The following is a 24,187-nucleotide window of genomic DNA, read 5'->3' as shown; positions in this document are numbered from 1 at the left end:
ATCTGAATTAAAAGCAGTTACTCTCACTGCTTTAAATGCTGAAAATTCACAGTTGTCATGATGGAGTAGGGTGTGAGGGAAGAACACATGTCCCCAGAACCATCCCAGGGCCTGTGGCAAGGCTCCCACCAATGCCATTGATGATCAGTTTACAATCCATAATGGATGGTTGCATATGGGCAAGGACCTTGGCAAGAGAAAGGGACACTTGAATGTGATGTGGGACTAGGGAAGGAGAAGACGCAGAACGGTTGGACCGGGGATAGGTATTCCCTATTCTGCCGTTGGTCTAGTTTTCCGTGGCTCTTGAGGAACATCCCCATCAACAAGGGGGGAAGCCTCAGATCCAAAAGGCCTCAGACCCCATGCCCTGGTTGTGACTGACATTATTACATGGCATCTTGTGGTACTGAGTGAGCATGAGGGCCTTGATTTTTGTTTTGTTTCCCTCCCCCCTCTTCACAATGGTATGTGTGAGCCTGCATTTTTCTTGCTCGGTTGAACAAACAGTGACTGCATAACCTTGGCCAGAAGCAATTTGTGAAGAGGTTGCCGGAACAGCTTTCTCTCTCTCTCCCTCCCCCACCCCGCCTTTGATTATGAAAACTGGATGTCTCCCTGTCTCTGATATCAAACTGCCTCCTCCTGTTGACCAATAACCTGTGGCAATCCACCTTGCACATTGACAAACAGCAGACCATGAATAAACAGACAGGTGTGTGTGTGTGTGTGTGGAAAATAATATTTTTTAAAAAATATTAGCCCCTAATGTATTCCTCCCCCCACCCCTGCTAGGATATAAGGTGGGAGGAGGAGGCGGAACGTCATGCAGCTTATTGGGTAATTGGACTTTTAAAAATTGGACTTTTGATTTTTGTAAACCACCCAGAGAGCTTCAGCTATTGGGCAGTATAAAAATGCAATAAATAAATAAATATTCCCAATAGCTGCCAAAACCATTTAGTTGGGGAAATAACAAATAAAGGCAAAAATACAAAAACAAAACCCAGAAACCCCCCTTTTTTATTCCTGGGAGGAAAATATCTTCCACCAAACGTTGGCAAGAGAACCTCCACAGGTTGCTGATACCACAAGGTGATTATGCTGAGAAGATGCTTTGAGTGCAAACACTCATTTTGTCCAGATGTTGTCTTTATGCAGCAGCAGCTGAGGTGATCCTCCTGTCAGCCTTATTTCCATGGGAGTGTTCTTCGCAGACAATGAGAAAATGAAGAGGGAAGGAATTCCCCTTTGAGTTAAATACGCATCGCTTAACCTGTGTTAATCCTCATTTAATCGTGTTCGACAGTTCACCAGGAGACTGGGAAAGCACTGGATGCTACCAGTGTTTTCCTTGAGACATTCACACATACATAACACATGTGTTGGGGGCCTTTCATCAACTCCTCACGCTACCTATTGACATGTCATTACCCTCTCTTATCCCACTTATTTCTTGTTTTTAATTTTAATATTTACTGACCAAGATACGGCTGAGTATGCGCATGTGTCTCTGTGTTTTCTCCCATCGTATTTATGGCCTTTTTTTTTTTTTTTTTAACAATCATGGACTTTATTATTATGCTTGACGGGACTAAGAATGGAATGGAGGGCAACTCTTATTTACACTGTGCTTTCCATCACCCACTCTGAGCTCCCATATGTCCCCTTTGCCCCTGTCAGGTCACTGTCATCATACTGCAAAAGCATCCCATTCACTGACAAGCTACGTTTTGTCCAAATGTTCGTGATCTTTTTTGGGTAGTTGCAACACTGAGAGGTGGAAAAGTCCCCCATGTCAAAAGAATGGCTACGTTTAGTTTTCCCCTCCAGCGGTAACATGAGGAGGCTACGGAACTTAGATTCCTGCTGGCCCAGCAGTGGCTCTTTGTCTGAGTGACGGGCCACTGTTGAAGTTCTGGAGTCTAGGGTGTCCTCCTTTTTCTGGCACTTCAGTTCCAGAGAGGCAAAAGCTCCCATGAGCCGATCAATGTTGTTGTGCTTTGACCTCGACGGGGGCCTCCATTTGCTGGACAATGTGCCCTGCTCACTTTGGAGGCTGTAGCCATCACAGTCACGGCTATTCACAGAGCTAGAGGAAGAGGAGATGCTGCTGTGCGCAGACTCGCAGTTAAACTCCATGAGCTCATTCCTGACCACCACTTTGGGGTTGACTTGCGGCAGGACCCCATTCTGGACTGGTTGGGATCCGTTGGTTTGCGAATAGACATTGCTCACATTCGCCATCTTCCCCGGGGCGTTGTTGCAAACCTTGTAGCGGACCATGAGTATGACGATGAACACCAGCAGAGTGGCCACAATGATGCCTCCAATGATTAGGATCATGGTCCCACCCAGGAACTGGCTGTGCATGGACTGGCACTGGGGATAGTCCTCTTTGGTGTAGAACTGGGCACAGCCCACAATGTTGGTAGCAGTGAGTGTAGTGGCAGTGTCATCCCACATGGCCAGAACACAAAGATCGTAGCCCATTCCGGACACAAGGTTATTCACGACAAAAGCCTTGTTCGTAGCAGGAATCATCCTTTAAAGAAAAGAAAAGAGTGAAATCAGATTAAAATGTACGTGAATATAGCAGGAGTGTTAGGAAGGCAAACATAGCAGGAGTCTGACAGAGGCACTAAGCAGCAGCAGACAAATATTTAAAGCTTAATTTGTTTCAACAATACTTCAAAGGACAATTAAAAAATAAATAGCGAAAACTTGTTTAGCAGCTCAGCCCTGAATATGTGCCATTTTTTATTTTATTTTTTTAATAAACCAGTTCTGGCATCAGATCTCCCCAGTGTGGCCTGCTTGTGGCAAACATTGTTATCTTTTCAGCACGATCTACAGCATATGATAAAGCTTTTAATCGGATCCAGGGATTTCTTATTGTTGATGGTTAAAAATGTATGTGTGTTTTCTTTTAGTATGTAAATGGTTTCATACTGTATTGGTGCAATATTGTATTTGTAAGGTTGTTTATCTTTTTTAAGCCTCCCAGGGAGCTTTGGCTATTGGGCAGTTCAGAAACGTAATCAATGAAATGAAATGAGATCCTCCCCGCAACCTTTCCAGTATGGTAGGGCTGTTGAACTTCTTTCAGCCCAAAGCCAGGTTCGGTTTCAGATTGAATTTTATTTGCCTGGCGCCAACATTATCATCCTTTCGGCACCATGTCAAGACTCCCCTCTCCTCTCAGGCATTTGATGGCATATGATGGGGCATTTATGCCAGTTATCTAAACAATCCTAGTATTTTATTGAAACTGGTTTTAGTGGTCTAATCTTTTAATTTGGGAGGGGGATATTTATATTTTGATGCTGTATTTTTAATGCTGTATGTTATTGTCTTATTAATTGTTGCAAACTGCCTGAGAGCTTTGGCTATTGGGCAGTATAGAAATGAATGAATAAATAAATAAATTGTGGGTGGAGCTGAATGCAAAAATGGGGTGGGAACAAAGGCAAAGGGACCAGAGCTAAAGCACTAAAGATACCATCATATTTTAGTTTCAAGGTCTTATTGCCAATAACTACATTTTGGAGAGGCATTTCAACCATCTAGAATTGGGGGGGGGGTGTCACAGAAGCCAGGAAACGATGGCTGGTCAGGAGAAAGTCACGATGGCCACTATTTATGTACCATTAGTCTTTCATTGTTCCTTCATTGAAAAGGTTTATTATTGTCCTTTAATTGAAAAGGGTGAGGGATCTGCCTGAGAACCACAGTTAAACATTGATATACTATAAATTTATATGATTGTTCATATGCTTGTATAAACATTCTTTTTGTGTGGTGCTTTACCAATGCTCAGGAGAGAATTTGCATATTACCAAAACACTGTACAAAAAGAAGCTTGATGAAACCATACAGAAAATCACACCAATTGCTTGTTTGCAGTGTTTTGTTTATACCCATGTATAACATGGGAGAGGTGTATTTAAACAGGAGGAACTTAAAGCAGTGGCACATGCTCCAATTCTAAACTTGATTCTAGAATTTCTTCTAGTTGAACCGGAATTTGTTACACGTGAACATAGAACAAATCGTTAGAAATCCTTTAATCCAGTAGTGGGCAAATTTGTGGTTATTGGGTCTGGGGAGTCACTTTCAGTCCTCAGCACACCACCCCCAGCCACACTCCTGATGCCATGCCAATAATAATAAAAAAAACCTTGATGGATTGCCACCAAATATTGGCAACAAACTCCTAAGGGGAGGGATAAAAAAGGGACACATTTTGCACACTTAGAACCATTTATTTTTTATTTTTTATTATTTTTTGCTGCCTTGGATTTTGGTGGCATGGCAGTAGGGTATGGCAGGGCAGTGGGGGTTGCATGTGGGCCACGTGCCATGTATTGCTCACCTCTGCTCCAATCCCTAACTCCAAAACAGATAGATGAATGCACGGGCATTATTTTCAACTGTAAAGCATTAACTTTGGTTTCCTCTCCTAATCTCTCTCTTCCTAATTGCTGTCATTTAGTCACAAGCTGACTGACAGATTCATCTTTAGCTTTTCTTCCACATGTTCTGAGTTAATTGCACCCCCAAAGCCATCTTTTCTCAGTAACTGCCAATGTCAGCCAAGAATAGTTTGGACTACTCTAGAGACATAAGGAAGGTGTAGGTATCTTCTGCCAGCCTTACTTTTGTAACCATACTGCTGGCAGCTCCTAGAAAAAGGCATGTTCTTCTTGACAGTTATAGTCCAAATAGTTTCACACAATCATGGCTGTTTTAGAGGTGATTAGGCTTCCATTGGGGTGGACTAATCTAAGGCAGGACATAGGGATGTTTCTCAACCAGCAGAATAGGTCAATCTAAACAGTGTCTATAACACACATCCACTGCTACACATATATGGTAAGTGTTATGTGAATATATTAAATTATAATAATACATTATCAAATAATAATAATCTACAAAGGTAACTGCCACTTGTAGCTTTGAATTTTCTGTAGACTGAAACAGCCTGTCAGTCATAATAACACATGTGAGAGTTAATGAACAAACATCGGGTTGATATTTCACCTTTGTGTTGCATCCAACACCAGCAGAGTAAAGCAACATTTTCTGCAGTTGTATGAAGACTAGGAATGGGTGAGTGAGCGATGCTAGGGAGCACAGGATTTTCCAAACATCATGTGGCTGCTCGTCCCCTGCCCGATTCCCGTTTGCCTTTGCAAGCGCTGCTCGCTCTGTGCGAATGGAAACATTGCACAAATCAAACAGCGATCCAACGGGAGATTTGTGCAACTTTTCCCCATTTGATTTGTGCAAATTTCCTGAATTTACTCAAATGCTGTAAATTTACACAAATGTCCTCAATTTATGCAAATTTCTTCCATAGAATAAAATGGGACTGATTCAGTTTACAGGGAAATTTGAATAAATTGAGGGCATTTTCATAAATTTAGGGCATTTGCATGGAGTTAGGACAATTGTGCAAATCGAATGCGAGCACATGTTTGGCAATTCACTAACATTTTTGACGGACGCATGGCCATGCTAGCAATCACATTAGGAGTTCTGGACAGGACACACTCTCATGTTTTGGGAGCAAAAACAAACTTCTTGTATATCGCTATAAAGACTGGCCCTGTGGCCTGCCACCCATGGTTCTTATGGTGCATGACAAGCAGTGAGTTACATCACAGAAAATGCATTCAGTATAAACAGCACTCTCAGTAGTGTTTTGTCTAAATGAGAGTTAACTATTTGAAATGCCTCCAGTGAAGTCTACAATCCCGTCTGTCCATTCCTCTCATCTCCCACCTTACTCCCTACTGCTACATTGTCTGCAGAAAAGGTTCAATTGTCAGTAAAAAATAATACCAATAAACATTACTTCTTTCATGTCCCCCTATGGAAGAATAACATGAATTGTTCCCCCCCTTCCTCAGCTGAAAGTTTCATTCACACTCTTGGATTAAACAAACAGCAGGTCCATCTTCTTACCTCAGCTGAAGTGTGAAACTAGCTGCTCTGGATTAATCATACTTTAATCCTTTCTTTTTAATTCACACAAACTTCATTTGAGATAGGAATTAGCCAGCACCTATAAGCCTTGTTAAATTCTGAGAGGACGCGGATGCCTTTGCTGGTTGTCTTGGATCATAAAGCATGAAAGCCAGAGGTGCTGTTACATCTGCCTTGCTGTGTTTGTATTCTATGATTGTATTCTGTGGAGTTGTCACCACAGACATCCTGAGCCTGTAAGACATTTCGTCCTTCTCTCACTCCTGAGGCCACATCCTGAGCAGCCCTTCTTCAAATGCTACCACTATCTCCCTCTTTCCTTGCCTTGACCTTCTGTGGCACTCCCTGAGAAAGAATTAATATCAATGTTAATTCGTTTTTACTGCTATCATTTTTACACATAAAGTAAGCCAAGTTGTTTTCAGTCCTTGGCCACAATCCCGACCTTGTTTTATAAAGCTGTCACAGAAATCCCTCTACCCAGCTTACCCGTGTAAATATATTGATGGGTGAGAAACTGCTTTTTAATGAGAATTTGCCAAATAAATAAATAAATCTGATTACTTCATATTCAGGACAGAAAGAACATACAATTAAAAGTTCTGAATGTTGGAGGAATAGAAATGGACAGATTCTTCCATCCAGGCCCAGGCCTTTGACTGCTAAGGTTTTATTACTTTGGCTTTGAATCTTTGTGTATTCCCTGTGAACTAGAGTTGACAGGGAATACACAAGAATACACAAGTTTTCCTCTGAGAGGCTCCTCATCTTTATCAGTTACATGGCAGGCAGGTGCACCAGGAACCTCTCTATGCTGGGAGTAATTAGGGATGTTGCGGGTGCCCGACTGGGTTAGGGAGAATGACAGGCTCCCCCAAGTCCACCCCTGGACACAGCCGGGCGCACTCGTGAACCCACACTCCGGGTGCCCGTGTGGCCTGATGAGCGGTTGGCAGCCATCTGCCCTCACCTGGAGCCTCCATTTTGTGCCACAATGGAGGATCCGAAAAGTAAGTAAATGGGGCCTTTGCAGCTGCCATTTGCACAATGGGGAAAGTGTGCAATTTCCGGAGTCACGGCAGACAGCTGCCAAACACTTGTCAGGCCTCACTGAGTCTCAGAAGAGGTTTGTGAGGCCCAACAAGCAGCAGTGGACAGCAGCAGCAGGGCAAACATCCGATGAATTGGATGTGGGTGAGTTTGCCCAACCCTAGGAGTAATTCTAACTATTGCATTTGGCCAGGGCAGAAGGGTGAAAATTTCATTTCAGTTAGTTTTTATAAGAATTTACCAATATTTGCAAACTTCTTTGTATTCAGGATGGAAGGACACTGAGATATTGTTTTTTAAAAAACGAATGCAGGAAAAAGCAAACATGACATATACATCTACCCCTAAGTAAATAGCTGCTTACGTGTGAGTCTATATTGAAGAACAGGACTCATGGAAGAGGATAGCCCTTCCTCCATGATTAGGAAAAAAAAAGAGATGGGTTTGTAATAAAAGGCAAAGAGCCACAATTTCCCACACCAGTAGACCACTCACATAAACATTATTTGCATGTACAAGTTGGCTACATTAATTTCTTCACTCTCTTTCAGTTGCCCCGAATAATCAGAAAAGTATAGCACAATGAGCTGCCCAATTTCCACATTAAACTAGCATGATCACTCCTTGTGTTCATATATTACTCTTAATCTATGTCACATTTGTTCTTCCTGGAATTTTTTTCCCTCAGCAGTAGGTGAATTTCCCCAAACAAAATTGTACATCTCCAAGCATAAACAAGTAAGCATGTTAATCAGTGGTTCCATTTCCAGCATTCTTTCTTGATGAGCCATTATCTCACTGAGCAAAGGCTAATCCACAACGACTAATTGCTGCTGTTTAAAAATTTGTGTGGTGGCAGCAGCATGCTAGGGTATTATATAGAAGCGATGTGATCCCTCCCCAGAGGACTTAGCGTTATTACAAGTCAGACAAGAGAACAATAACCTGAATAGGGAGATGAAGGAGTAAGAAGGACAGATGAGGGGAGGGTTAAGTTGAAGTAGATGGAACAGAGAAGTAGGACTGGGTGGACTTGCCTATGACCAGTTTCTTCAGGCAGTCCACCCCTACTCGCCCCCTCCCAGACCTGTTTGTGAGCCCCCAGCCCTTACTGGACCCGTCTGTGACTGCCCAGCAGCCATACTTCCCTTCAGTAAGTCGCCACTTGTGGAAAACAGCAACTCGTGTTTTTGCGTAAATTGATTCTTACACAAGTGGTGGCCATAAAGCAGCCATTTACGCAACACTACAGGCATAAATGGTCCATTTACAGCTGTAATGATGCGTAAATGGCCTTATGGCCACCAGTTGCTTAAGAATTTATTCATGAAAAATCACAAGCCACCATTTTATACAAATGGTGACTTGTTGAAGGGAAAGATTACTTCTGGGCACTGACAGAAGGGTCTGGTAACAGACAGGAGCTCATACTGCTCACTGAGCGGAGGCGGAGACTCTCTAAGTAGGGTCTGTGAGGACTCCTAGACCCAGTCGGGTGTTCATACCATCCCTACAGAGAAGGTGAACCTAGGGCGGATCCGCACATCGGCCCCAGAGCGCATTTATGCGACTCTAGGGCACCCCAGAAACGATAGTCTGTACTTGCCTGTAAAAAGAAACTAGGAAGAGACGGAGACACCGCTGCCGCCCAGTTCTCCCCGGCCGGCTCCTCGACCGGGACGGAGAGCTCGGCGGAAGAAGGTTGGGTGGACAGTGGAAGAAGCTATCTACTCCCGCCTTCTTCAAAAAGAGCTCTCCGAGCCGGCCAGGGAGAGCTGGGTGGTGTCGTCGTCATCGTTGTCTCCGTCTCTTCCCAGTTTCTTTTTACAGGCAAGTACAGACTATCGTTTCTGGGGTGCCCTAGAGTCACATAAATGCGCTCTGAGGCCGACATGCGGATCCGCCCCTACTGTTTTCCTCAAAGAATTGGATTTACAGAGAAGGAATTTTAAGGAAAGAGAAAAGATTTGTAGAGCACAAGGGAATGACAGAAATATGCTTGTATAATAGTGCTGAGCTGAAAGGGGGGTTGTTTCAAAAATATTTTTGTCACACGGAATGCTCCCCCTTTTCGACACCCTTTTACCAAGTGGTGCAACTGTCTGCAAGGGGGCAGGTGTTGTGGGGAACATGCAAAGCCATTGTCAAGGCAACTGAACCAATGTTTCCCCGTATTGGGACATTTCTCGACATATGCAGCAACTGAGAATAATGCAGCGCAGAGGAATGACATCCAGAACTGGATCTGAATGGAAGGCTTGAACTAGTTGTGGCCCTAAATTCATCGCTTGCCTTTGTGCCTTTCTTTATTAAACAATAATAACAACAGGTGTGGGGGCGATTTTCATCAGGACAACAACAGGGGAAGAGTCGACTCTTTCCTCCCACACCATGGTGAGTTAATAGTATGGGGGGTGATTTTCATTAGGAGCACAGCAAGTTAGGGCAAGTTTACACCTGCACACAAACACACACCACTCACCATAATGCTGACAAAATTTGGACCCATATTTGTCTTTTAAACAGGTGTTTTAAGTATTATTATTATTTAAGATGCAGGCACAAGTGACATGCTTGGTATCAGATCAGTTCCGGCCCTAAATATGCATCTGAATAAAGATGTCATCTTTCCTTCATGGTTTTTCCTTTCAAGGTGACAATGTAAGGGAGGGTTGGCCTGGTTGCCTCAGCGACAGGAGATCTCTGTCCCCACACTTGTAAGCAGCAATCGGAAGTGGGGTGTGCGGGGTGGGATGACAAAAGCATAGAAGAGTTGAAGAATGGGGGACGGGACTTTGTGATGGGAAAAATGCAACTTCTTAAAAAGAGGAAAGTGGTGCAAAATGAATGTGAAACAAGACGCTTGATTTGTGTTCCATGAACCTAATTAGTTCCAAGTTGCTCAGTGGATTTATTTTATTTTATTTTATTTATTTATTTATTGCACTTACCGCTCCCATAGCCAAGGCTCTCTGGGCGGTTTACAGAAATTCTAAAATTAAGATAAAAACGAGTATGCAAAATTTAAAATTCTAAAACAAAGAACATACACACATAAAGCATTAAAAACCATTAAAAAACTAAACATGTGGGTGATTCATTTCACGTTCAGAGAAATGCAACCTAGCTGTACCAAGGTCATATTTACTTGTGCTTGCATTTGTTTTACATCCCATGATCTCTCACTGGAAACCCAGATATACTTCCTGTGTTTGAATTAACCTGGTAGCTCTGCCTTCCTGCATTTAAATAGGTGGTAGTTTGGCTGCAGCATCCCTGAGTTCAGGTGCCAGTGCGAAACCTGGTTAGCCTCCTTTTCTAACCCACCTTAGGATCAGATCTGAGCTTTAGAAGTGCCTCAGCTAGAGGCAGCTGCACAGATCTGATGACATAGAAGTAGTTGCCTCAACACCACAAGCTCTCCACTCTGTGTAAATTTTTAGCAATTTCTGGATCTGATTGCCCCAATTAAAGTTTGTCCAGAGTTTCTAGCTCCCACAGGGACGGCAGCACAGATTACAGATAAAACTCTTGGGACATTGCCGAGTCCTGCCGTGTTGCAGGTTTATTTTGTGTGTTTTTAAGAGCCCCTTTGGCTCTTTGTTTCTTCCCTGCCACCAGGCCCACATGGCAAATGTTCCATGATTAACAGAGCTAGGAGTGCAGAGCAGCTGTGAAAGAATGCACCATGTGATGGAGCAAGGCAGAGATTGAAGTGGCCTCTCTCCGCTCTCCGTGTTGGGGATAATCAAAGAGTCATCAATATCCTAGAGTGAAAATGTGTCTGCATTGATTTCAGGTGTGAAGCCTCTTCAGAGGCGCCATCAATCACAGCCGACTAGCACTACGTTCTGGGGAAGGGCGGGGGGTTGTTTCAGAAAGTGTCTCGCAAATAGGCTCGAGATTAGGTAACTTCATGAAAAAGTAGATAATCTTCAGATATGGGAGAACAGGGGGGATTCCACACGTCGTACTGAGGGCGCTTCCATGCGCCCCCAGTGCGCACCCAAAGTGATTGTGTAGCTTGCCTGTTCAAAGAGACGAGGAAGAGGCGTCCTTGCCGCCGCCGCCGCCACCCACCTACCTCCTTGCCGGCTGGGTCCGAGAGCTCGGCTGAAGAACTCTCCACCCTGCCTTCTTCGGCCGAGCTCTCCGACCTGGCCGGCGAGGAGGTAGGTGGGTGGGGGCGGCGGCGGCAAGGACGCCTCTTCCTCGTCTCTTCCAGGTAAGCTACACGATCGCTTTGGGGGCACACTGGGGGCGCATGGAAGCGCCCTCAGTACGACGTGTGGAATCCCCCCTGGTCTGGCTTGTACTTGTTGACTCCCAGAGGACTTGGATATTTTCTTGTTCAACCCAAAGTGCTCATTTGTCAGAACTGAGTTAGAATTCCTCTTTGGAATAATAAGAAATACAGATTTGGCACGCAATTATGCGAGGAGGAGGAGGAGGGGGGGGGGAAATGCAACACAATTCTGAACGGTACTTTGCATGCTAACACGAGGTCAGAAGGGTATGGCAATGTTGCCTCTTCATCTCCGCCTCCAACATGCTGAGGAATCCAGAAACAAGACAGGATTGTATATCACAATAGACATCCCCTTTGCTACAAAGCATTCTCAGCAAATGGAGTAGACAGGGAATGTATGACGCATAGATTTCCTACTCAAGCCTAGGGAGTGTATCAGTTCTCCTGAGCATTCTCGAAGAGTTAATTTTTTGGTAATTCTGATATGAAGTGACCTGATGACGCACACTTCCCCAACTAAGATGAAAAGGTCAGAGCAGTTATCCACCGACATTTATGCTTCCTGAATGTTTTGATCCAGTTCTCAGCTCAAAAATAAATAAATCAAAGTACATTTTTCAAATGCATATATATTTTTTAGAGAAAATAGTTTAAAACAAGACAAATATGAAAACACACACATATTTATAATTTTATAATTTTTAAATTTTCTTTTTCAGACATCTTGATGCCAAAATCTCAGGCCTACTGATGCTGAACACTTGTGAGAATGGTATGGGATAGAGATAGCGATGCAGAAAGTTCTCAGTTTCTCTTTCTCTCACACTCAATCTTTTAAAATCTCAAGTTCTTTCCATCCGGCATGTGAAGAAATTTGTGGATTTTGGAAAATCCTGAACAAAAATGAACCCAAACAAAATCCTCACCCATCTGCACTACACCTGGTGTCCAGAGAGCTGCCGCCACCCGCCCATGTTTGCCACACCACACAAGCCCCTGGATAGCTTGGCAACTACCCAGCAAGTACCATGGGACCACCCATCCTCTCAGCAAGCTGCTATTTTGCCAGCAACACTGTCAAATACACAGCAATTCAAACTCCGGCTATTAGGAGGTGAGCACTCAAAGCCCTGGTTCTGGATGGATGAATCTGTCATTCAGTGTTTAGCCCTAATCCCAAATTTTTTCCAATCACATTTATGAAGAAATTTGGGGCAAGTTCTAATTAAAAATAAATAAATAAACCAGACAATATTCTCACCCATCCTTAACTGGAAATAGAGTGATTCTCCCATGCCGAATCCTATTGTTCTACATGGTTTGGGTCCAGGCTACCTGCGGGATCGCCTTGTCCCGTACAATCTGCCCCACACACTCAGGTCCTCTGGGAAAAATCTACTTCAGCTAGCAAAAACTAGATTAACAACTGTTACCCAGAGGACCTCTGCTCCCATACTGCGGAATGGCATGCCAGAGGAGACTCGTCAACTTAACAGTCTACTAGCATTCAAGAATTCCAGCAGGCCTATCCAGTGGAATTTTAAGATGTTTTTAAAATGTTTTTAGGATGTTTTTAACAATGTATATTATGTTTTAATTCAATTTTATGTATTTAACCATTTACTGTTATTCCCTGCCTCAATCAAAATGGAGAGGCGGGTAAGAAATAAAATTATTATTATCATCATCATCATCATCATCATCATCATCATCATCATCTTTGGAAGCTGTGGAAAATCAATGCCCCACGCCCTTACACCAGAGGTGTTGAGCCTCTTTCATCCCAAATTCCATTTCAAAGAAGCTCTCAGGATCTGGATTCCAGTGGTGGGCAGGGCTTAAGGCAAAGGGGGTGGAGCCAAAACACCAGCATACTTTTAGCTTGAAGCTCGTACTGCCTGTGGCTTAGCCTTAGGAGAAGCATTTCTGCCTTTTAGAATTGGTGGGGGGGACTGCACAAAATCCAGGAAACCACACAGTGACTGGTGGTCAGAGGAGACGGGTTGGGTCTAGGAGAAGAGGGCCTTTAAACCTGCCCCCTGCTCCAATCGGGGCTTTATACACGTGCTTTCCATGAGCGAAAGTGCACATTCCCCTCAGCTCGGTTAATGGTGGCCACCATCAATGCAGTGGGCCAATGCAGGCAGGTGCTGAGTGCTCACAAGCACTTCACAGGGGGTCACAAGGTCTAGTTCGTGGGGGTGGGTATCCAACAGTAGTGGGGTGAGTACTCACAGGGTGAGTGCTCCCCAGGTTGCTCACCCCTACCACACACACACACACACACACATTGTGAGGTGCTGATACCACCCCCGGAAGCTGTTTGCACCACCAGTGAGGTCTCACCCAATCTCTGACAATCACCACTCTACAGATTTTGGTGGTTCAAGTCTAATAAGATTAATATGGTATTTTTCTCTCAGCACTAAATATTAATGAATCCTATAACTGGATTTAATTCCAGCTCTCTTCTTTCATTTCTGTCTTGACAATCCACACCCCCTGGTGTGTTCTTTGGGCACATATCGGTAACATGCCATTTGATCTCTTGGGCACAGCACAACATAAATTGCTGCTTCTTCTTCTTCTTCTTCTTTGCAACATTTAACTAGGTCTGTGGCATCATTAACCAAATTAGGAAATAAAAAGCTTTGGAAACCCAGGAGGAATTTTTAATTCTCAGGTTTGTTGTGGACTGCACTCTTATTTCTGATGAGAACTTAATGCATCTATGTCCTGTCTGAAACCAATGGAATAACTCACAAGTTAACATTCCAACATTAAAGTTAAAAGTGAAGCAAAGGGGAAACTGATTAGGATAATTGGTTTGGCTATGTTATTCCCATTCTCCATCTTGTGGTAAGGGATAAGCTGCTATCTATTCTTAGCCTGATATGGGGAGCTTAGAAAGGGTGGATTTAAAGAGCGCCTTGTGTAAAGGCATCCAACCGCTGGATACGGTTGAGCATTTAGAAGAGCTATTTAGAATGACAGTTTAATGAAAGTTGCTGTGTTTGCCAGGGCAAAAGTCAAGGAAACATGTGCTCACCTTTATAGTATGAGGAGCATAATGAATTTTGACAAGTGAAATGTTTGGCTAAATATTATTCAGCCTGGAGATATTGAAGTTTTTGCTAGGGGGCAGAAGAGGTCCTCTTGGGTTAGGGTCCACATTTCTAGAATGTTCTGCCCAATGGAATATGATGTCTTTTAAAGATATCAGCCTGGGCAAAAGATTGGTTTGAAGTGCAAGCATTGTTTTGTTTCTCCCCCAAAAGCAAAGCACAGATGCAGTGCACAATCTTTTTGCCATGGGCTGAAAGGCAATTGATGGTAACCCATACAGTTATGAATTACAGAATCTGATCTCTGGGACAGGTCTGGCACCAAGAGTAGGCATGGTGAGGCACCTTCCAAGGGGCCACACCACAGTAGGGCTCCCTGCGCTTGGTCTTCCTCTTCACCTGTACAGCCTGCTTGTTCACCTGCCTCTTCCTCTGGTCCAGACAATGGTGGTGGTTAGAAGGAGGAGCAGGAGATGCTACTTGCTCCCTGCCTGGCAACAAAGAAAGAGGGAGCAATGACGGAGGATAAGAGGAAGACGAGGATAAGGATGAGGACATATATAATATCTGCACAGAACCAGCACAGAGCAGACTTGGAATTGGTAAAAGTAGGATGCCTATGAAATGAACTTGACAGATCCACCGATCCCTAGAATTCAGTGTTGGCGTGAGAGGGTGCCAAAGCCAAACTTTCTTCAGAATTCCAGAATGCCCCACCTCACAAGCCAATCTCCACAATGCCTTCCCAGAATTCTTAAGGTGGACTGATGACATCACAGCCCCCTTACGCACCTGTTTTGCTCCCAGGATGAGCTGCAGGGTGCTATGCAGGCACACGGTGAGCAGTGCACAGCTTCCCCACCCTTCAGTTAGGGAGCCACCATTTTGCCTAAAAATGGTGGTTCATTTTGCATAAAAGGACTTTTATGCGAATGGACCATTCATGCCTGTAATGTTGCATAAATTTACGGCAGTTTTACGGACACCATTTGTGAAAAAGCCCTTTTACATAAAACAACTATCTTGCTAAGTGGTTGGGCAGACATGCCCCACTTTCTGGGTGCCCGCAGACCACTCAGCGGCTGGTCCAGGGAGTTGAATGGGAGGTAAATAGCGACAGTGTCACGAGAGGTGCATGGGGCAGACACAGGGTGTTTCATCCATACCTCATTAGTTTTGTTTTTCAAGCACAAGTTCATCCCATGCCCCCCCACATCAGTTTGCAAAAAAAAAAAAAAAAAAAAAATTAAGTATGAAATTTCATATGCATTTTCATATACACACATTTTTACAAGCAATATCCAATAATACATGCCTTTTATGCTACCTTCCCCTAATGTGTATATTTTTGTACACAATTTCCCCTAATGTAAGCATTTTTGTACATGTTGTTTGATGGCAGAACTGCATCACAAAATTTGGAGAAGTGTGAAAATTTGGACAACTTTGTGTATTAGTTCAGGAAGTGTGAATTAAGTTGCTTTGTATTAAAATAGGAACTAAACCATTTTCTCCCCATCCCTCTCAGCAACATCATCAGTATATACCAATGGAGCATCTCTCTTTCTCCTGAAGCCCATGAATTGGAAATTATTATTATTATTATTATTATTATTATTATTATTATTATCAACATCATCATCATCATCATCATCATCTCACAGTTCCCAGACTAGCCAGCAATCCAATTGTCATGAATTTTCTGCTTGGTTCCTTTTCAATTTTTAATACATCATCCAAGCCCAGTCCTAATTTTGCCTTTTCAAAAAACAATTCTCATTAGAGTCCACTCCTTCCCCATCTTTCTGAATCCTGTCTTCTCATCACTCATATATCCAGCTGCCCTTTGGAGAATTTGTCTTGTCAGATGAAACCCACAGTACATGTTGCCTCATTATTATTTCCTAATTTGATTATGCTCTTTTCAACTCATTTGGAAAAGGGGGAAGAAAAGAGTGAGTCAAAGGAGCATTGATAAGCCTGGTATGAAATGGTGAGCAAGACAGATAGAGATAATGAACATTCCCCCTGAGCTTCAAAGAGAAAGGAAAGGCGTGTGAGATTCTGTGCATGAGGGAACATTAATTAATGTTGAAATTTATTAGGCTATGGAACTGTTTCTCAAGGGAAGAGTCAGAAAAAATGTTTTAAAGGTGATTGTACAAGTACAGGAGCACAGCTTAGATTTCTGCTATAAAAGTCCCACTTATGTGGGACAAGTCCCATTTATAGCCCCTGTTAATACTTCTTGAATATATACATTGCCCTCTCAGTGGTGTGGCACCATACTAATTGTACATGCAAAGAGACTCATTATGAAGGGAAAGGAGTTGAAAACCTCACAAGTGCAAAACAATCCATGTTTGCATTTGTGCTGTGCACCATGAGATTTTTCTCTTTATGATTTGGAAGAATATGAGTGCAGAATCAGGAGAAGCATCACACACCTTGCTCCAAAGCTGGCCAAACGTTCACTGAAATGTATTTTTGTCATCTTCACTGGCCTGCACTCCATTTCCAGGCACTGTCCAAAGGGCTTGGTTTGACTATTAAAGCAATTTATGGAAGATACCTGGAGGATCACATCTACTAACTAGAAATGGACTGATCTGTCCATCTCAGTTTCACTGGGATTGTTTGGTTTTTTTGAGATCACAATAATTCCATCCCATTTCTGCATGAGTTGAGGATTTGGATTAATTTTAAATTCTGTACAGAAATGTGTACTTTTTTGCATATTTTTTGTAATGTATACACTGATGTACATGTTTTGTGCGCATTTTAAAATGTAAAGGTTTCCCCACATACTTTACAGTGCTGAAATTTCTCAAATATGTGCATTTTGTACATATGTACATTTTTCTGTGCAGTTTTCCCAAGATCAGCTGCATCTGAAACCTTGCAAAACTGTTGACAGACTTGGGATGTGTGAATTGGGTAAATTTGTAAAACAAACAAAGAAATACTTTGATGAAGTATTTTTCCCCCTCCCCACCTGTGTCTACATGAAATGGGGTGGATGGCTACTGTGGAAAGGGCCTTTTCAGAAGTGTCACCAGGTTAGGGAATGTCTTTCCTAGTGAGACTCACCTAGCAACTACTTTGTAAGCATGTATGAAAAAAATGTTTCAGTTTGTTTAGATCAGAATTTATCCAGTTTGTACCTTTCGTATTGAATGTGGACTTGAAGCAGTGTGGACAATCTGCAGTTGAAATCCATACATTTCTAAGCTTCAATGCGATTCACAAATCTCCACACAATGAGTTCAACAGCATGCGTACATTTGGAAAATGCATATGGAAAAAATATAATTTTGAAAAAAATGCACAAATATGCTTTAATCAAAGGGAGAAGAATGCATACATTTCAAAGATGCGCACAATGGATGCATACATATGGAAATATATGCAAAAAATACATGTGGATTTTCATACAAAAATCATGATATGGACTTGAGTTAGAACAAGCTTTGACTTCAAACTCGGAGCTCACTATTTGCTGATTAACACATCCCTTCTGTCATTTTGCCACCAGGTGAGATTTTTTATATATATATTCGTTTCCCAAACCTTCTAAATATGTATTAGAGTGCAACCCTAAGGGATTGCCTTTCGATAGACCGAAGGCTCCAGTCTCAGAGCCCTCTGTCTATCCTATGTCCTGCCAACGGGAATGAGGCAGGATGGAGGGAAGACAGGGGTGAAAAAAACCTTTTCTTTCCATTTTCAGCTAGATAGGCTTAGGGCTAGTCTAGCTGACCTAACTTTTTATGGGTGGAATGGGTGTTCAAGAGGCTTTAGGATCATGTGGATCCTGGCATCTCTTCTTCTCACCCTTCTCTACCCACTATTCCTCCCACTCCCTCTCCCCAAGCTCTTCCAAGGCTATTGTTGCGACTTCGGAAGATCAGCAACCGTGTTGCTTCCCCCCTCCCAAAGTCTTATGGTATCTGAGATGCTTTCACAGGGAGCATAAGATTTCTCTGCTCGATCATTAAATCTCTGTAAATCCACTTTTTATTCTCTTTCCTGAATACTATGGCTGCACTGTATTTTATTTTATTCTTATTGTCATTGCGATTGAATTTTTAACTTGCTTTATGTTACAAGTTGCCCTAAGAATGTTTAGTTATAGAGTGGCCTCTAAAATCTGTAAATAAAGTCGTAAATTAGATGAGGAGTAAGGACTTACTCCATAGAAAACATGCATAGGGTTGTACTGTGAATGAGCCCTAATGACAAAAGCAATGCCACTTGTGTATGAGCAATCCCACAGTTCCTCTTTGCCCTCCACCTCCCTTAGCTCTGTTAGCAAACACAAAACCCTCATTATTTCTTGGCACCGCCTCCTAATGAGTTCATTCAGAACCCTATTCTCCTTATCAATAAACCACCATCTTAACTCTGATCAGCGTCTTGAGAATCCAGGCCAGATATTTGAAATTAAGCAAACACTATTATCTTGCCTCATCAAGAAACTCAAACATTAGTTACGGCAACACTCTCAATCACGATTTCTTTACGAACTGGTGAAAGCCAAGTGCGTCAAACAAATCATAAAGGCTTCCAAATTGGAACTCTTTTTATCTCCATTATGAATATATCAACAATAATTTATGGATAATGCTCAGAGACAATTACCATTCTGTGGTACGTGTAATATAGCATTTCACAGTTTTGTATCTGAATGCTCTCATAAAACCTATTAACATGTGGAGGTTATAAAGCATTGATTTGAGATAGCATTTGTTCAAAATGGATGAAAACTGCTTATTTTAACAAATTGCTAGAATATTAATTGACGAGGCTAGAAAAACCATTGATCACACCAAGAGTCCTATGTTGTTTCTTTCTTTTTTTTAGGTTAATTTTTTTATTAGTTACATTACATTAAATAAAACAACAGTGCACTGTCCTATGTTGTTTCTGCAGATGAAGTTATCCTCATTCATTTCAGTGAAGAGAACACCTTCATAGACACGTCTCTGGCTCTTCCCCTGAAGTGAATGGGGAAGTGCTCCTGATCAGAGAGGTTTGTCGTTGCATCAGAGCATCACTGTGAGGTTCACTTGACCTCTGTAAATAGAGGTGGCTCACTCAAACTCCTCAGTTGAAGATGGTGGTACTTCCCTGCTTTTTAGGGCCTCTTACACATTACACTGGGAATCTCTTAAAGCAGCCTTTCTCAACCTGGGGCGCTCCAGATGTGTTGGACTACAACTCCCAGAATGCCCCAGCCAGCTGGCTGGGGCATTCTGGGAGATGCAGTCCAACACATCTGGAGCGCCCCAGGTTGAGAAAGGCTGTCTTAAAGGAACCATAATCGTGGAAATCTCTGTGTGGAAGAAGAGGCGCTTTACCTAAGTGTGTGAAGTCTGGCACACCAGACAGGCACCTGATCACATACTACTGTATTTTTTTCTCTCCAAGGAGTTTATTTCTTTGCAAAAGGTGCTATGTGTGAAGCAGCCTCTTTTCTGTTGTTGATAAACTACCATCTTTATTAGAGGCTTTGGCCATGGCTGTGTGGAGAGGGGTCAGCAGCTGTCAATGTCTGTTTGCTAATGGGGGATATTAAATTATTATTTATTATTATTATTACTACTATTATTTATTTATTTATTTATTTATTTACTACCCGATAGCCGAAGCTCTCTGGGTGGTTTTCATAGGCCCTGTTCAGAAAACACCTTAAACCATGGCTTTAACCATGGTGATTAAGCCAGAAAGCCTCAAGCACTGTGGTTAAAACCGTGGTTTAAGGTGTCTTCTGAACAGGGCCATAGGCAGTTTACATACAAAGAAGGAGAAGCTTGAAAGCAATTCTGCGCTTTGTTCTTCCTTGGCTTTGGAATGAATACCCAACAAGGCCTCCTTCTTTAGCTGATGTCTATCTGTTTTAACTGCAATGTCACAGACTGTGGCTTCACTGTCATGGCTGAAGAAAGCATTTGATCTCTGGAAAGTGAGGTGCCTCCCTCTATTAGGGATGCCGAGCACTTGGTATGGCTAAGTTTCCTGTGTTTACCAGCACCCAAAGTGTTGCTGGAATACTGTGGAATGGGGATATCCAATAGTGACATGCACCAGTGTTATTCATTTATTTAGTACATTTCTAATCGGCCCAATAACTCATGTTCTCTGGGGAGATTAAAACGAGTTTTAAAAAATGAAAATGCCACTTTAAAATATAGGTAATATATAAAACAGAATACAAATGCATAAAATAATAAAATTCAATGACCCTGTTCAGACAACACACTAAGCCATGGTGGCAAATCATTTTGAGCTAAACATTATGATTTAGCGTGTTGTCAACCATTTTTAACCATAGTGGCTACAAAACCACCATTTAACGATTTGCTGCAAAAGAGTTAGCGGTCTAATCATGGCTTAGCATGTTGTCTAAACAGGCCCAATAAAATGTAAAACAGAAGGACAGGAATCAGTAAAGCAACCATAATTCCCTAAAACTAGGGCCCCAGCTAGACCTAAGGTTTATCCCGGGATCATCCAGGGTTCACCCCTGCCTGAGCACTGGATCCCCTGTGTGTCACCTATATGAACAGGTTTGACCCCTGGACAATCCAGGGATATACCTTAGGTCTAGCTATGGCCTAGGTCTCCAAAATGCCTGAGAGAAAAATAATTTTGCCTGGTGCTGAAAAGATAATAATGTAGGTGGCAGGCAAACCTCTTTGGGGAGTTTATTCCATAAATGGGGTGCCACTACTGAGAAGGCCCTCTCTCTTGTAGCCATCTGCCTTGCTTCCTTTGGCAGGGGCACTCAGAGGAGGGCCTCTGAAGAAGACCTAAGGGTCAGAGCAGGTACATGTGGGAGGAGACATGTCTTTAGGTACTCTGGTCTCAAGCTATTTAGGGCTTTAAAGGTAAACACCAAAACTTTGAACAGGGCTTTGAAATAGACTGGAAGCTAGTGCATCTGTCAAAGCACTGGCATCACATAGTTGAACTGGCCTGTCCCAGTTACAAACTAAACTTTAACTAACTAACTAACTGCTATAGACTTTATTCCTGATGTTACCAGCTCCTGAGTAGGGGTGTATGAAAATTCTGTTTATGTTCACAAAACATGCAAATATGTCCCATTTGCAACCCCAAATGTGAGCAGGAAGTATGTTCTCTGAAAATGCTAGCAACTTACTGAACATTACCAGTTGGGAAAAAAATGTGCATGTTTAAAAATGTGAATGTTCACACTTTGGTTTATGGGCGGGGGGGCAGTGCATATTTTCATTATTATGTTTAAAGTGCCTTTCCCCATTTGAAATGTATACTTTTCTTATTCACGTGTGTGTCAAGAACTGTGTCGAAACATTCAGTACATGTGTAATCCAGGAGATCATTAAATTCTAATTTGCATGTTAGTCCAGGAGATGTGGATTGTGTCAGTTCATATCACAATTCAGAAACAGTGAATTCTTCAACCATCCCTACATGCAACTACAAACATACAAACAAATAAATAGCTGCAGTGCTTCAACTAGTCATAAATGGCATGCAACTTTGAAGAAGTTGCCCATCCCTGCCACAGAAACTAGGCATATCATACAGTGCCATCTTGTGGATATCTTGGAAAATCCACATAGAAGGGTAGAGATGAGTCTGAAAGCATCTTAAGGAAAGCCCATATTTTTATTTCCTTGATCATGATATATTCAGAACCGCAGAAACTGAGGGCATGACCCAGTAGGAAGTTTTGATGCACATGCACCACTAAAATATGTGGATTAATGAAATGGGGGCCAGGAGACCCACACACACCATCATTTTATTTGGCTAGGAAAATAGAAGGAGCTGGAAAACCAGGTGTCCTTTTAGCCAATTGCTAACTACATTTTCAGCAATGAAGCTGTTCAAGTAATCTGATCAAAATCAATTCCATGGGAGCTAAAACCCTCCTTTCTAGAATGGCATTTTAAAGCCAGGATTCCATATCTTTTAATTACACAGCACAAAATCTACTTACATGTGCAAATTCAAATGGATGTGCTGCTTGATTCAGGAATTTAGATGTATGACCTTCAATATTTACTGATGTACCAATTCAGAAATTTAATTCTGCATTATGGCTGGTTGGTCATGTAATCAACATTGCAACGCAATGCCAATCTCCAATTTCAAATCTCCTCTTCCTTCCTTCCTTTCTTTTTGGAAAGAAATATGAACAACTAATCAAAATTAAGAACATAAGAACATAAGAACATAAAACAGCCATGCTGGATCAGATCACGTGTCCATCTAGTCTAGCACTCTGTTCACACAAATGGTGAACCAGCTGTCAACCAAAGGACCCACAAGCAGGACATGGTGCAACAGCACCCTCTTGCCTCTGATACTGGAGGTAGCACACATAGCCATCAGGGCTAGTAGCCATTGATAGCCTTCTCCTCCAGGAATTTATCCAACCCCCTTTTAAAGCCACCCAAATTGATGGCCATAATCACATCTTGTGGTAGTGAGTTCCATAATTTAACTATGTGCTGTGTGAAGAAGTTCTTCCTTTTATCTGTCCTGAACCACCCACAAATCAGCTTCATGGGATGACCCCACGTTCTAGTATTATGGGGAAAGTAGAAAAATGTCTCCCTATCCACATTATCCACACTATGTATGATTCTGTACACTTTTCTACGCCATGCGTAATTGTGTACACTATCGGATGAGACTGATTTTCTTGATCCTTTCCACTCTGGATTTTCACCCAGCCTCCACCAGTTCCCTGCTCCCCCCACACACAGAAGTTCCCTGCTGCCCTTGCACTATCGTCCCAAACCATTGTGCTGCCCCCACTAACTTCCCTCAGGCCCTTTGCTGGCTCCCCAACACCAACTGATTTTCTGCTCAACCCCACCCCACCTCACCCCACCCCAACACCCCCTTTCCCTCTGACTTTGCACTTCAGAGTTAAGAGCTGGCTTCCAGCCACCTGTCATCTTAAGAATGCCTCTGGGTCTATGTTGAGCTCAGAGGCATTTATGGGAAATAATGAGGCTGGTGTCTGGTGTCCCACTCTTCAATTTGAAGCGATGCCAGCCATTGGTAAGATTTTAATTTTGTTTTTATATTAAAAAAAATACAACTTGTCTAAAATAAAAAGTAAAATTTAAAAAAAAACCTCTGGAGTTGTAGGCCATTTCGACATCTGCCTTTCCCCCCCCCCCCGGGATCGTTCCTGGATCATCCTTGTGCATGCAAATGACACACAGGGGATCCCAGGAGCAGGCAGGGGCAATCCCTCCATTTTCTTGGGATAATCCTTAGGTGTAGAAAGGGTCACAGAGTCCCTTGGCAAGTGCCACGGGAGGTATCCAGGGTCATATTGCCATGGGCAGGTGCCACGTTTTCCAACTGCCACATATTAGACATTCAACGCAACGCCCTTTAGATCTTCTACTATTCTTGCTGCCTAGCAAAAGTCTCTGTGTTCAATATGTTGTACTTTACAATTATTTAGGACAGGGATTACATTATCTTCATCGACAGAAAGGAACAGCTGGAGGAAAGGCACACCAGTTTTTGATCATTTTTTTTTACAAAGGGGATCAGAATTCAATAGAAATAAATGACATTTAATGAAATACACATATTGAAACCCTGTAACAGCTGATGGTATTAGAACGTACCCAGAAAGAATCAGAAGTTGAAATTAATGTAGGGCAACTGCATTCTTATATTCTTTCAGGGTTATCTTATGAAGTTTTTTCAATATATATTTGATCCAAAACAAGAAAAAGAAAAAGAAAAGCTATTGCAGTGGTGTATATATGACTTTTGAATACATATGAATTAGCAAAGTATGAACTTTGAA

General features: G+C 42.4%; 1 protein-coding gene across 1 annotated transcript in view; it reads right to left on the bottom strand.

Annotated features, from left to right (window-relative positions):
* Window positions 1–1,293: 1,293 nt before the first annotated feature.
* Window positions 1,294–24,187, bottom strand: part of LRFN2 (leucine rich repeat and fibronectin type III domain containing 2) — a 70,696-nt gene continuing 47,802 nt past the window's right edge. Inside the window, exon 2 of the mRNA XM_063125612.1 lies at window positions 1,294–2,545. Coding sequence (XP_062981682.1) covers window positions 1,624–2,545 — 922 coding nt within the window. The 3' untranslated portion in view covers window positions 1,294–1,623. The remainder of the gene's footprint in view (window positions 2,546–24,187) is intronic.

Source organism: Elgaria multicarinata, chromosome 4 (assembly GCF_023053635.1).
Source record: "Elgaria multicarinata webbii isolate HBS135686 ecotype San Diego chromosome 4, rElgMul1.1.pri, whole genome shotgun sequence".
In the NCBI taxonomy this organism is placed as follows: Eukaryota; Metazoa; Chordata; class Lepidosauria; order Squamata; family Anguidae; genus Elgaria; species Elgaria multicarinata.
Note: the sequence above shows the minus strand (reverse complement) of the source record. Positions and strands in the feature narration are given on the sequence as shown.